General features: G+C 44.0%; 1 protein-coding gene across 1 annotated transcript; it reads left to right on the forward strand.

Moving 5' to 3' along the window:
- The first annotated feature begins 556 nt into the window (after window positions 1-556).
- Window positions 557-1,252, forward strand: LOC138903222 (uncharacterized). The gene has a single exon (XM_070191154.1). The coding sequence runs from the start codon at window positions 557-559 to the stop codon at window positions 1,250-1,252; it is 696 nt and encodes a 231-aa protein (XP_070047255.1).
- Window positions 1,253-13,705: the final 12,453 nt, after the last annotated feature.

A 13,705-nucleotide genomic window follows, 5' to 3' on the forward strand; every position in this document is an offset into this window, starting at 1 on the left:
GAGACAGCTGTTGCTGCACTAGCTCTCCAGGAGACCCTAGCCCAGTTTCTAAGCATGTTCAGCACCTTAGCTCAGGCTAGATTGATTCCACTTGATCCTGCCACATCTTAGGCCGAGGGAGGAGCACAAACTCCCGTCGTTGGTACTCTAGAGCAGCGGGTTCAGGCCGACCAGGTTCCAGATATTATACCGATGCAGCCGATGGCTCCAATTCAGCACGAGACTAGGACACCCGCTTATGAGGTGGAGCAGCTCAGACTTGAGAGGTACAAGAAGTACCACCCACCTACCTTTTAATGGATTGGCTACAAATGATCCTCAGGGTTTTCTAGAGGAGTGTCATCATATTCTCCGTACTATGGGCGTAGCGGAGACGAGTGGGGTTTTTTTAACCACCTTTCAGCTTAGTGGAGCAGCCTATCAGTGGTGGCATTCTTATGAGTTGAGTAGTCCGGATGAGGCTGCTTCACTTATATGGACTCAGTTTTCGAACATGTTTTTGAGAGAGTATGTCCCTCAGAGCCTCAGGGATGCATGGCGAGCGCAGTTTGAGTAGATGCGCCAGGGTGCTATGACCGTATCAGAGTATGCGGTTCGCTTGAATGATTTGGCCTCTCATGCACCGGCCTTAGTTGCCACAGTTCGAGAGAGGGTTCGTCGGTTTATTGAGGGATTGTACCCTAGTATCAGGATTAGTATGGTTAGGGAGTTGGAGATGGATATTTCTTATCGTCAGGTTGTGAGTATTGCCACGAGATTGGAGGGCATGCTTGCCCGGTATAAAGATAAGAGGGAGGCCAAGAGGTCTCTAGAGTCTGGCACTTACAGCGGTACTCGTGCCTCAGCTGCAGTTCGACATGGTAGGGGTTATGGGAGTCGCCCCGCTAATTCAGCCCTTCCAGCCGCTAGTGGTATTCTGGTCCCTTCTAGGCCCCATGAGCCTTATTATGCACCGCTAGTATCTAGTGTGCCTCCTAAATGGGGTGTTCCCAGCGGCCAGTCCAACAGACCTAGCCCGAGCCAGTCACAACAGTCACGCCCTCCGAGATCTTATTTTGAGTGTGGCGACACTCTCCATATGGTGATGGATCTCCCTAGACTTAGGAGGGGTGAACCTTCACAGACTTCTCAGGCACACCGTGCTCCACCGGGTCCTCAGGCTATGATTCTAGCACTAGCTACCACGCCACCTGCTCAGCCAGCTCGAGGTGGAGGTCGGGGAGGTCGAGGTCGCCCTAGAGGGGGAGGCTAGGCCAGATATTGTGCTCTTCCAGCTCGTAAAGAGGTAGTTGCTTCCGACTCTATCATTACAGGTATTGTCCTGGTCTGTCATAGAGACGCATCGGTCTTATTTGATACAGGCTATACATATTCCTAGGTGTCCTCTTATTTTTCCGCGTATTTGGGCATATGTCGGGATTCTTTGAGTTACCTTATTTATGTGTCTACACCTATGGGAGATTCTCTTGTTGTGGACCGCGTGTATCAGTTATGTTTGATAGCTCTTAGTGGTTTTGAGACTAGAGTCGATTTATTATTACTCAGCATGGTAGACTTTGATGTTATCTTGGGCATGGACTGGTTGTCGCCCCATTATGCTATTCTTGATTGTCATGCTAAAACCATGATGTTGGCTATGCCAGGATTACCGCGATTAGAGTGGAGAGGTACCTTAGAGTATACTCTCAGCAGAGTTATTTTATTTTTTAAAGCACAACGAATGGTTGAGAATGGGTGTGACGTGTATCTAGCTTATGTGAGAGATGTCCGTATTGATTCCCCTACAGTTGAGTCATTTCCAGTACTGAGGGACTTTCCATATGTGTTTCCAGCTAATCTTCCGGGCATGCAACCCGATAGAGATATTGATTTCAGCATTGATTTGTTGCCCGGCACTCAGCCCATTTCTTTTCCTCCGTATCGTATGGCTCCTCCTAAGTTGAATGAGTTGAAGGAACAGTTACAGGAATTTCTTGATAAGGGCTTCATTCGGCCCAGTGTGTCACCTTGGGGTGCTCCTGTCTTGTTTGTGAATAAAAAGGATGGTTTTATGCGTATGTGCATTGATTAAAAAAAGTGAAGAACGGGTATCCTTTACCTCGTATGGATGACCTATTTGATCAGTTACAGGGTGCCAGAGTGTTTTCCAAGATTGACTTACGTTCAGGCTATCATCAGTTGAAGATTCGGGAGCTAGATATCCCGAAGACTGCTTTCAGGACTCGATATGGCCACTACGAGTTCCTTGTGATGTCATTTAGGCTGACCAATGCCCCAGCAACTTTTATGCACTTGATGCAAAGTGTGTTTTGGCCTTATCTTGAATCTTTTGTCAATGTGTTTATTGACAACATTCTAGTGTACTTCCGGACTCGGGAGGATCATGAGCAATACCTGATGACTGTGCTTCAGACCCTGAGAGAAAAGAGGTGATATGAAAATTTTTCAAAGTGTGAGTTTTGGCTAGACTCACTGGCATTCTTGGGTCATGTAGTATCAAGTAATGTGATCCAGGTGGATCCGAAGAATGTGGGAGTAGTGCAGAGTTGGCCTAGACCATCATCAGCTACGAAGATCCGGAGTTTTCTTGGTTTGGCAGGGTATTATCATCGTTTTGTAGAGGGATTCTCCTTTATTGCAGCACCTATGACCAGGCAGACCCAGAAGGGTGCTCCATTCAGGTGGACAGAGGAGTGTGAGGAGACCTTTCACAAGCTCAAGATAGCTTTGACTACAGCCCTACTATTTTCACGACCCAAAATCCCAACTTGTCGTGATGGCGATACTAGGCAAAGCGATAATCGCAATAAAACCCAAACTTCTCTTTACGGTTAAAAATATAATATTTAAATAAAATACAAACACTCCCCAAAACCTGGTGTCACTGAGTACATGAGCATCTAATATGAATACAAGTGTGGAAAATATAGTCTATAATAGTCTGAGACCAAATACAGTGAACAGAGAGATAGAGAAGGAGAGACAAGGTCTGCGGAACACGGCAGCTACCTCAAAATCTCCTAAAAATCAACCTCGCAAAAGAATCAACACCCGCTATGTCCGGGAACACCAGGATCTGCACACGAAGTGAAGGGTATAGTATGAGCACGACCAACTCAGCAAGTAACAATAATAAACAAGGAACAGAAGATAGAAATGAGCTACACAGTTATGGTTCATTTCCAGTAATCCCAACAAAGAATAGACATGCTATCAAATCTGGCAGTTTAATGTCAAATAAATTTTTATACAGTTCCTGTTCATGTAATCCATATATCAACAATCTTTCAGAAATTTTACAATAATGATAGATAGCAACTAAGTGCAACAACAAATGGAAATCAACTACAACCTCTCACGACAACAATCACTCACTGGGCTCCCAGCCTTCATCACTCCCTGGGCTCCCAACCCTCATCACTCACTCAATGGGTACCCGCGCTCACTGGGGGTGTACAGACTCCAAAGGGGCTCCTACAGCCCAAGCGCTATAATCTGCACAGACAACTCACGTGTTGCACGGACAACTCACGTGACATAATATAAATATCTGGATCCGCACGGCCAACTCACGTGCCATAATATAAATATCTGGATCTACACGGCCAACTCACATGCTATAATATAAATATTTGGATCCGCACGGCCAACTCACATGCTGCACGGCTAACTCACGTGCTATAGTATAATATAAGGATTTGCACGGCTAACTCACGTGCTATAGTATAATATAAGGATCTGCACGGCCAACTCACGTGCTCCACGACCAACTTACGTGCTACAGTATAAATATCTCACAATCAGGCCCTCGACCTCACTCAGTCACAAATCTCTCCAGTCTCTCGGGCTCTCAATATTCATGAAATCAGCCCAAACAACAATGATATGATGTATCACTAATAATAACAGAGACTGCGATAAAATGTGCAAGTAAAAACTGAGACTGATTACATATAGCATTTAGCAGGCAACAAGTACGCGACCTCTGTGGGTCCCAACAGTACTATCACATAGCCTAAGCATGATTTCTAACATGATTTACAGTCAAATTTTGTCAACACATAGAGAGCATATAGTTAACAACAAATTATTCAACTTTACAGTTTCCTGGGACGGACCAAGTCACAATCCCCTCGGTGCACTCCCACACGCGTGTCACCTAGCATGCGCGTCACCTCCAACATAATCACATGATACCAAAATCTAGGGTTTAATACCCTCAGGACTTGATTTAAAACTGTTACTTACATCAAGGCGTGAAATTCTTATTCTGTAATGCCCTTTCCTCGTGAATTGGTCTCCAAACGCCTCGAATCTAGTCATAAATAATTTGTTTCAATCAATAAAATTTATTGGAATTAATTCCATAAGAAAATAATGATTTTCCATAAAGAATCCGAAAATTAGCTCAAAATCGCCTATGGGGCCCACGTCTCGGAACTCAACAAAAGTTACAAAATCCGGAAACCCATTCAACCACGAGTCTAACCATACCAATTTTACCAAAATCCGACCCCCACTCGACCCTCAAATCTTCAATTTAAACCAAGAGGGTTTTCAGAGTTTCCCAACTCAATTCACCAATTAAATGATAAAAACAACCATCGATTCGGGTAATTTAACCAATATCGAGTTAAGAACACTTACCCCGTTGTTTCCTCTGAAAATCACCCGAAATTGCCTCAAATCCGAGCTCCAAATCGTCAAAAATTGATTTTCAGAACTTAAACTCACTGCCCAGACATTTGCTCTACGCGATCGCGGACTTTCTGACGCGATCGCGATGCACAACATCACAGACACACGCAATTGTGGACTAGTCTATGCGATCGCGAAGCACAAAACGCGTGACTTCTACTTCGCTCCACTTACTCTACGCGAGCGTGACCTTTGTCACGCGTTCGCGAGTTACAAAATTCCAGAGCTACACGATCGCATCCCACTTCACGCGATCGCGAAGCACAAACTGCCACTGCCTCACTTTAACCCTACGCGATCGCAAATATCCCCACACGATCGCGTAGAACAAAAACCCCCACTGACCAAATAAGCCTACACGATCGCAAACGCATTCATGCGATCGCGTAGAAGGAAAACATTATCAGATATCAGAAATTTCCAATAGCTATTCAAGTCCAAATTGTTAATCCGTTAACCATCCAAAACTCACCCGAGCCCCTGGGGACCTCGATCAAATATACCAACAAGTCCTAAAATATCATACGGACTTAGTCAAATCCTCAAATCACCTCAAACAACGCTAAAATCATGAATTACACCCCAATTCAAGCCAAATAAACTTTGAAATTTCTAATTTCTACAAACGACCCCGGAACCTATCAAATCACGTCCGATTGCCCTCAAATTTTGCACACAAGTCATTAATGACATAACAAAGGTATTCCAATTTTCAGAATCGGATTCCGACACCAATATCAAAAAGTCAACCCCACGGTCAAACTTCTCAAAAATTAAACTTTCGGCATTTCAAGCCTATTTCCTCTATGGACTTCCAAATAATATTCTGGACATGCTCCTAAGCCCAAAATCACCATACGAAGCTATTGGAATCGTCAAAATTCAAATCCAAGGTCGTTTACACATAGGTCCATATGCGGTCCACTTTTCTAACTTAAATTTTCAATTATGAGACTAAGTGTCTCATTTCACTCCAATTTCCTTCTGAACTCGAACCACTAACCTGATAAGTCATAAATCAATTGCAAGACATAAATTGAGCAGTAAATGGGGGAACGGGGTTATAATAGTCAAAAAGACCGGCCGGGTCGTTACATTCTCCCCCTCTTAAACAAACGTTCGTCCTCGAACGAGTTTAATATAATACCTGGAGTCTCAAATAAGTGTGGATATTTGTTATGCATCTCATGCTCAGTCTCCCAAGTAGCTTCTCCGACTAGCTGGCCTCTCCACCGCACCTTCACTGATGCTATGTTCTTTAATCTCAGCTTTCGAACCTGCCGGTCTAAAATAGCCACCGGCTCCACATCATAAGTCAAATTACCGTCCAGCTGTACTGTACTGAAATCCAGAATGTGAGACGAATCCCCGACATACTTTCGGAGCATGGATACATGGAACACTGGATGAACACCTGATAGTCTAGGTGGCAAAGCAAGTTCATAAGCCACCTCCCCAATTTTCTTAAGTATCTCAAAAGGCCCAATATACCGAGGGCTCAACTTGCCTTTTTTCCTGAACCTCAACACACCCTTCAGGGGTGAAATCTTGAGCAGAACCTTCTCCCCAACCATGTGAACAACATCACGAACCTTCATGTTGGCATAACTCTTCTGTCTATACTGTGTCGTGCGAAGCTGTTCCTGAATCACTTTGACCTTCTCTAAAGTATCCTGAACCAAGTCAGTACCCAGTAGCCTAACCTCACCCAGCTCAAACCAACCCACCGGAGACTGACACCGTCTCGTATATAAATCTTCATATGGAGCCATCTGAATGCTTGACTGGTAGCTATTCTTGTAAGCAAACTCTGTGAGTGGCAAAAATTGATCCCAAGAACCCCCAAAATCAATGACACAAGCACGTAGCAGATCCTCCATATCTGAATAGTGCGCTCGGACTATCCATCCGTCTGAGGGTGAAATACTATACTCAACTGAACCTGTGTGGCCAATTCTCGTTGTACTGCCCTCCAAAACTGTGAGGTAAACTGCGTACCCCGATCTAAATTAATGGACACCGGCACACCGTGTAGGCAAACAATCTCACGATTATAAATCCCACCGAACCGCTCCGAAGAATAATTAGTACCGACTGTAAAAGAATGCGCAGATTTGGTCAACTGATCTACTATCACCCAAACAGCATCAAACTTTCTCAAAGTACGTGGGAGTCCAACTATAAAGTCCATGGTAATACGCTCCCACTTCCACACTAGAATTTCAAGTCTCTATAGCAATCCGCCCGGTCTCTGGTGCTCGTACATTACTTATTGACAATTTAAACACCGAGATACAAACCCAACTATATCTTTCTTTATCTGCCTCCACCAATATTGCTGTCTCAAATCCTTATACATCTTCGCGGCGCCTAGATTAATAGAGTACCGCGAACTGTGTGCTGACTGGAGAATCAGCTCACGCAAACCATCTACATTAGGTACACAGAGCCCCCCCTGCATCTATAATACACCGTTATCTCCAATAGTGACTTCCTTGGCATCACCGTGCTGAACCGTGTCCTTAAGGACATGCAGATGTGGATCATCAAACTGGCGCTCTCTGATGCGATCATGTAAAGAAGATCGAGAAACCAAATAGGCCAAAACTCGATTCGGCTCGAAAATATCCAATCTTACAAACTGATTAACCAAGGCTTGAACCTCAAAGGCTAAAGGCCTCTATGCTATCGGTAAGTATGCTAAGCTGCCCAAACTCTCTGCCTTACGACTCAAGACATCGTCCACCACATTGGCCTTTCTGGGATGATAGAGAATGGTGATATCATAATCCTTAAGCAACTCCAACAACCTTCGCTGCCGTAAGTTAAGATCCTTCTGTTTAAACAAATGTTGTAGACTCTGATGATCGGTATATACCTCACACTGGACACCGTACAAGTAATGCCGCCAAAATTTTAAGGCATGAACAATAGCTGCTAACTCAAGATCGTGGACTGGATAATTCTTTTCATGTACCTTTAACTGTCTGGACGCATAGGCAATCACCCTACCGTCTTGTATAAGTACTGCGCCGAGACCAATCTGCGACGCGTCACAATACACAGTATAAGACTCTGAACCTGTAGGCAGCACCAATACTAGAGTTAGAGTCAAAGCTATCTTGCGTTTCTGAAAGCTTTCTTCACATTCACCCGACCACCTGAACGGAGCACCTTTCTGGGTCAATTTAGTCATAGGCGATGCAATAGACGAGAAAACCTCCATGAAACGACGATAATAACCGGTCAAGCCGAGAAAACTCCGAATCTCAGTAATTGAGGATGGCCTGGGCCAATTCTCAACTGCCTCTATTTTCTTCGGATCCACCTTAATACCTTCACTGGACACTATATGTCCCAAGAATGCCACTGAACTAAGCCAGAACTCCCACTTAGAGAATTTGGCATAAAGTTTCTCCTCTCTCAGCCTCTGTAATACAATACACTAGTGTTGTGCATGCTCCTCCTGGCTACGTGAGTACACAAGAATATCATCAATGAATATAACGACAAATAAATCAAGATATGGCTGAAATACACTATTTATCAAATTCATAAATGTTGCTGGGGTATTGGTTAGACCAAAAGACATCACAAGAAATTCATAGTGGCCATAACGAGTCCTGAATGTCGTCTTTAGAATGTCCGAATCCCGAATTTTTAATTGGTGATACCCAGGCCTGAAATCAATTTTGGAGAACACCCTCGCTCCCTGAAACTGGTCAAATAAATCATCAATACGCGGCAATGGATATTTATTCTTGATTGTAACTTTGTTCAATTGCCTATAATCAATGCACATCCGCATAGTACCATATTTCTTTTTCACAAACAAAACCGGTACACCCCAAGGTGACACACTAGGCCTAATAAACCTCTTTTCAAGGAGTTCCTGAAGTTTCTCTTTCAATTCTTTTAACTCAGCTGGTGCCATACGATACGGAGGAATAGAAATGGGCTGAGTGTATTATACCAAGTCAATACCGAAATCAATATTCATGTCGGGTGGCATACCCGGCAGGTCTACAGGAAATACATCAGGAAAGTCTCGCACGACCGGTAGTGAATCAATAATAGGAGCATTTGCATCAACATCTCTCATAAAGGCCAAATATGACAAGCATCCCTTTCCAACCATACGTTGGGGTTTCAAATAAGAAATTACCCTACTAGGAACAAGATCTAGAGAACCCCTACATTCAACCTTTGGCAACCTCGGCATAGTCCACGTCACAATTTTTGCGTGACAGTCCGGAATAGCATGACATGGAGACAACCAATCCATACCCAAGATTACATCAAAATCAACCATACCAAGTAATAAGAGATCAACTCTGGTCTCCAGTTCCCCAATAGCTACCACACATGACCGATACACATGATCCACAGTAATAAAATCGCACACCGGTGTAGATACACAAACAGGTGAAACCTAGGACTCACAAGGCATATCCAGCTAATGAGCAAAATATGATGATACATATGAATAATTAGAACTAGGGTCAAATAATATAGAAGCCTCCCTGTGGCACACTGAAACAATACTTGTGATCACTGCATCTGAGGCAACATCATCTGGCCTGGCAGGAAAAGCATAGAATCGAGCCTGCCCGCCTCCTGATCGGCCTCCCCCTCTTAGGCGACCCCTAGCTGCCTGACCCCCACCCCGAGATGGTAGGGCGGGTGGTGTAACTGCTGGTGTTGGTGTCGTCGGTCGAGAACTCTGCTGTTAAACCCCACTCAACAGCCTAGGACACTCTCTCTTGATATGACCAAATTCTCCTCTCTTGAAATAGCCCTTCCTCTAACGGAACTGCTACTCCTGATAACCCGAGGAATGACCTGCAGAAGCCTGTGCGGATGAGGCATAATGAGAAATCTGCACTGGTAGTACACTGAATGAAGACTGGCCTGAGTGAGCACTGTAAGAACCATGGCTAGCTGATGCACCACGATGAGCTGGACGACCCATCTGAGCGTGTCTGTAAGACCAGCCCCTACCACGGTAAAACTGACCCCCTAAAGGAACACCGCTGTAATCATTCGGACCACGGGGCCTCTTAGCCTCTCTATCTCTCTGCACGTTCCTAGCTACAAACTATCTCTATATGTCGAGCAATGTCCACTACCTCATCAAAAGTAGCACCAGATACTCTCTCCCTAGTTATAAGTAACCGCAACTGATATGTGAGGCCATCAATGAACCACCTAATCCTCTCCCTATCAGTGGGAACCAACTAGACTGCGTGATGAGCCAACTCAGAAAATCTCATCTCGTACCGTGTCAGAAACATATCACCCTGGCGAAGCTGCTCAAACTGTCTGCGCAGCTCTTCTCTGCGGGACTGAGGTACGAACTTCTCTGAGAAGACCACGGAGAACTGAAACCAAGTAAGGGGTGATGCGCCAATAGTCCTACATCTCTCGTAAGTGTCCTAATATCTGAGTGCAGACCCAGAAAATTGAAAAGTAGTGAATGAGACCCTACTAGTCTCCAAAATACCCGATGTTTGAAGCATCCGTTGACACCTATCTAGAAACTCATGAGCATCCTCTGACTCAATACCGCTAAATGGTGGAGGTCGAAGCCTCTCAAATCTCTCAAGTCTCCTCTGATCATCCTCTGCCATAACAGGAACTAACGGGGCCTAAGCAGCTGCAACCGGCTGGGCTGGTAGTGCCCCCGGTATCTGAAGTCCCTGTACTACCTGGTTTGGAGTACGGGCAATGGGGGTATGAGTACCTCCCTCAACCTAAGAAGTGTCAGGTGCGTCCTGGGCCGAAACCACCTGAGCAAGGCCAATGCAGGCTGCCAATATCTAGGCAAAAGTCTATTGAATGCCTGCAATCTCAATGGGCACAGTTGGTGCCTCAGCTGGTCCTGTCGTCTCAACTATATCTGGTATCTGCTCATGTGCTGGAACAACTGGTGGTTCTACAGGTGCTATTCCAACTGTGGTACGAGCTACACCTCGACCTCTACCTCGACCTCGGGCTCTACCACGGCCCCGGCCTCTCGTGGCCCTAACTGGTGGCACGGGTGGCTGACCGTCTGATCTGGTAGTACGTGTCCTCACCATCTGTGAGAGAATAGAATAGCAAAAATTTAGTTTCCAGAATCAACAAATTCGCATGACAGAATACAAGAAAGTTAAATTTTCCTATGGGTTCTACAGCCTCTCGAAGATAAGTACAGACATCTCCTTACCGATCCGTAAGACTCTACTAACCCTGCTCATGACTCGTGAGACATATGTAACCTAGGCTCTGAAACCAACTTGTCACGACACAAAATCACAACCTTACGTGATGGTGCCTATCTCGATACTAGGCAAGTTGATAATCTCAATAAAGCCCAAACTTCTCTTTAAGGTTGAAAATATAATATTAAAATACAATACAAACACTCCGCAAATCCTGGTGTCACTGAGTACATGAGCATTTAATATGAATACAAGCCTGGAAAATATAGTCTATAATAGTCTGAGACAAAATACAGTGAACAAAGACATAGAGAATGAAAGACAAAGTCTGCGAAACACGGCAGCTACCTCAAAATCTCCTGAAAATCAACTTCTCGAAAAGATCAACACCCGCTATGTCCGGGAACACCTGGATCTGAACACAAAGTGCAGGGTGTAGTATGAGTACAACCAACTCAGCAAGTAACAATAATAAACAAGGAACTGAAGATAGTAATGAGCTACACAATTATGGTTCATTTCCAGTAATCCCAACAAAGAATACACATGCTATCAAATCTGGCAGTTTAATTTCAAATAAATTTTTATACAGTTCTTGTTCATGTAATCCGTATATCAACAATCTTTCAGAAATTTCACAATATTGACAGATACCAACTAAGTGCAACAACAAATGAAAATCAAGTACAACCTCTCAGGACAACAATCACTCACTAGTCTCCTAGCCCACATCACTACCTGGGCTCCCAGCCCTCATCACTCACTCAATGGGTACCCGCACTCACTGGGGGTGTACAGACTCCGGAGGGGCTCCTACAGCCCAAGCGCTATAATCTGCATGGATAACTCACGTGTTGCACGGACATCTCACGTGCCATAATATAAATATCTGGATCCGCACGGCTAACTCACGTGCCATAATATAAATATCTAGATCCACACGGCCAACTCACGTGCTATAACATAAATATCTGGATCTGCACGCCAACTCACGTGTTGCACGGCCAGCTCACGTGCTATAGTATAATATAAGGATTCAATCGGCCAACTCACGTGCTATAGTATAATATAAGGATATGCACGGCCAACTAATGTGCTATAGTATAATATAAGGGTCTGCACGGCCAACTCACGTGCTATAGTATAAATATCTCACAATGAGGCCCTCGGCCTCACTGAGTCATAAATCCATCCAGTCTCTCGGGCTCTCAATAATCATGAAATCAGCCCAAACAACAATGATATGATGTATCTATAATAATAACAGAGACTGAGGTAAAATGTGCAAGTAAAAACTGAGATAAAGTATATATAGCATTTAGTTCAACAAGTACGCGACCTCTGTGGGTCCCAACAGTACTATCACATAGCCTAAGCATGATTTCTAACATGATTTGCAGTCAAATTTTTTCAACACATAGAGAGCATATAACTAACAACAAATTATTCAACTTTACAGTTTCCCGGGATGGACCAAGTCACAACCCCCTCGGTACACGTTCGTGCGCCCGTCACCTAGCATGCGCGTAACCTCCAACATAATCACTTGATACCAAAATCTGGGGTTTAATACCTTCAGGACCAGATTTAAAACTGTTACGTACATCAAGCCGTGAAATTCTTATTCTTCAATGCCCTTTCCTCGTGAATCGGTCTCCAAACACCTCGAATCTGGTCATAAATAATTCATTTCAGTCAATAAAATTAATTGGAATTAATTCCATAAGAAAATAATGATTTTCCATAAAAAATCTGAAAATTAGCTCAACCACGAAAAACCACGAAAAAATCGGAACTCAAAAAAGCTTACAAAATCCGAAAATCCATTCAACCACGAGTCTAACCATACCAATTTTACCAAAATCTGACCGCAACTCGACCCTCAAATCTTCAATTTAAACAAAGAGGGTTTTCAAATTTTCCCAACTCAATTCACCAATAAAATGATAAAAACAACCATAGATTCGAGTAATTTAACCAATATTGAGTTAAGAACACTTACCCCGTTGTTTCCTCTGAAAATCACCCAAATTCACCTCCAATCCGAGCTCCAAATCGTAAAAAATTGAAAATGGGAAGAAGTGCCATTTTCAGAACATAAACTCACACGATCGCGGACTTTGAGACCCGATCGCGATGCACAACATCACAGACATACGCGATCGTGGGCTAGTCCACACGATCACGAAGCACAAAACGTATGACTTCTACTCCGCTCCACTTACTCTACGCGAACGCGACCTTCGTCACGCGTTCGCGAGTCACAAAATTCCAGAGCTACGCGATCGCATCCCGCTTCATGCTATCGCAAAACACAAAATGCCACTGCCTCACATTAACCCTACACGATCGCAGATATCCCCACGCGATTGTGTAGAAGAAAAACACCCACTGACCAAATAAGCCTACGCGATCGCAAACGCATTCACGCGATCGCGTAGAAGGCAAACATTATCAGATATCAAAAATTTCCAGCAGCTATTCAAGTCCAAATTTTTGATCCGTTAACCATCCAAAACTCACCCGAGCCCCTCCGGACCTTAACCAAATATACCAACAAGTCCTAAAACATCATACGGACTTAGTCGAACCCTCAAATCACCTCAAACAACGCTAAAATCATGAATTACACCCCAATTCAAGCCTAATGAACTTTGAAATTTCTAATTTCTACAAACGACTCTGGAACCTAACAAATCACGTCCGATTGCCCTCAAATTTTGCACACAAGTCATAAATGACATAACAGAGGTATTTTAATTTTCAGAATCGGATTCCAACCCGATATGATAAAGTCAACCCCC

This window comes from Nicotiana tomentosiformis, chromosome 12, assembly GCF_000390325.3.
Source record: "Nicotiana tomentosiformis chromosome 12, ASM39032v3, whole genome shotgun sequence".
Taxonomy (NCBI): domain Eukaryota; kingdom Viridiplantae; phylum Streptophyta; class Magnoliopsida; order Solanales; family Solanaceae; genus Nicotiana; species Nicotiana tomentosiformis.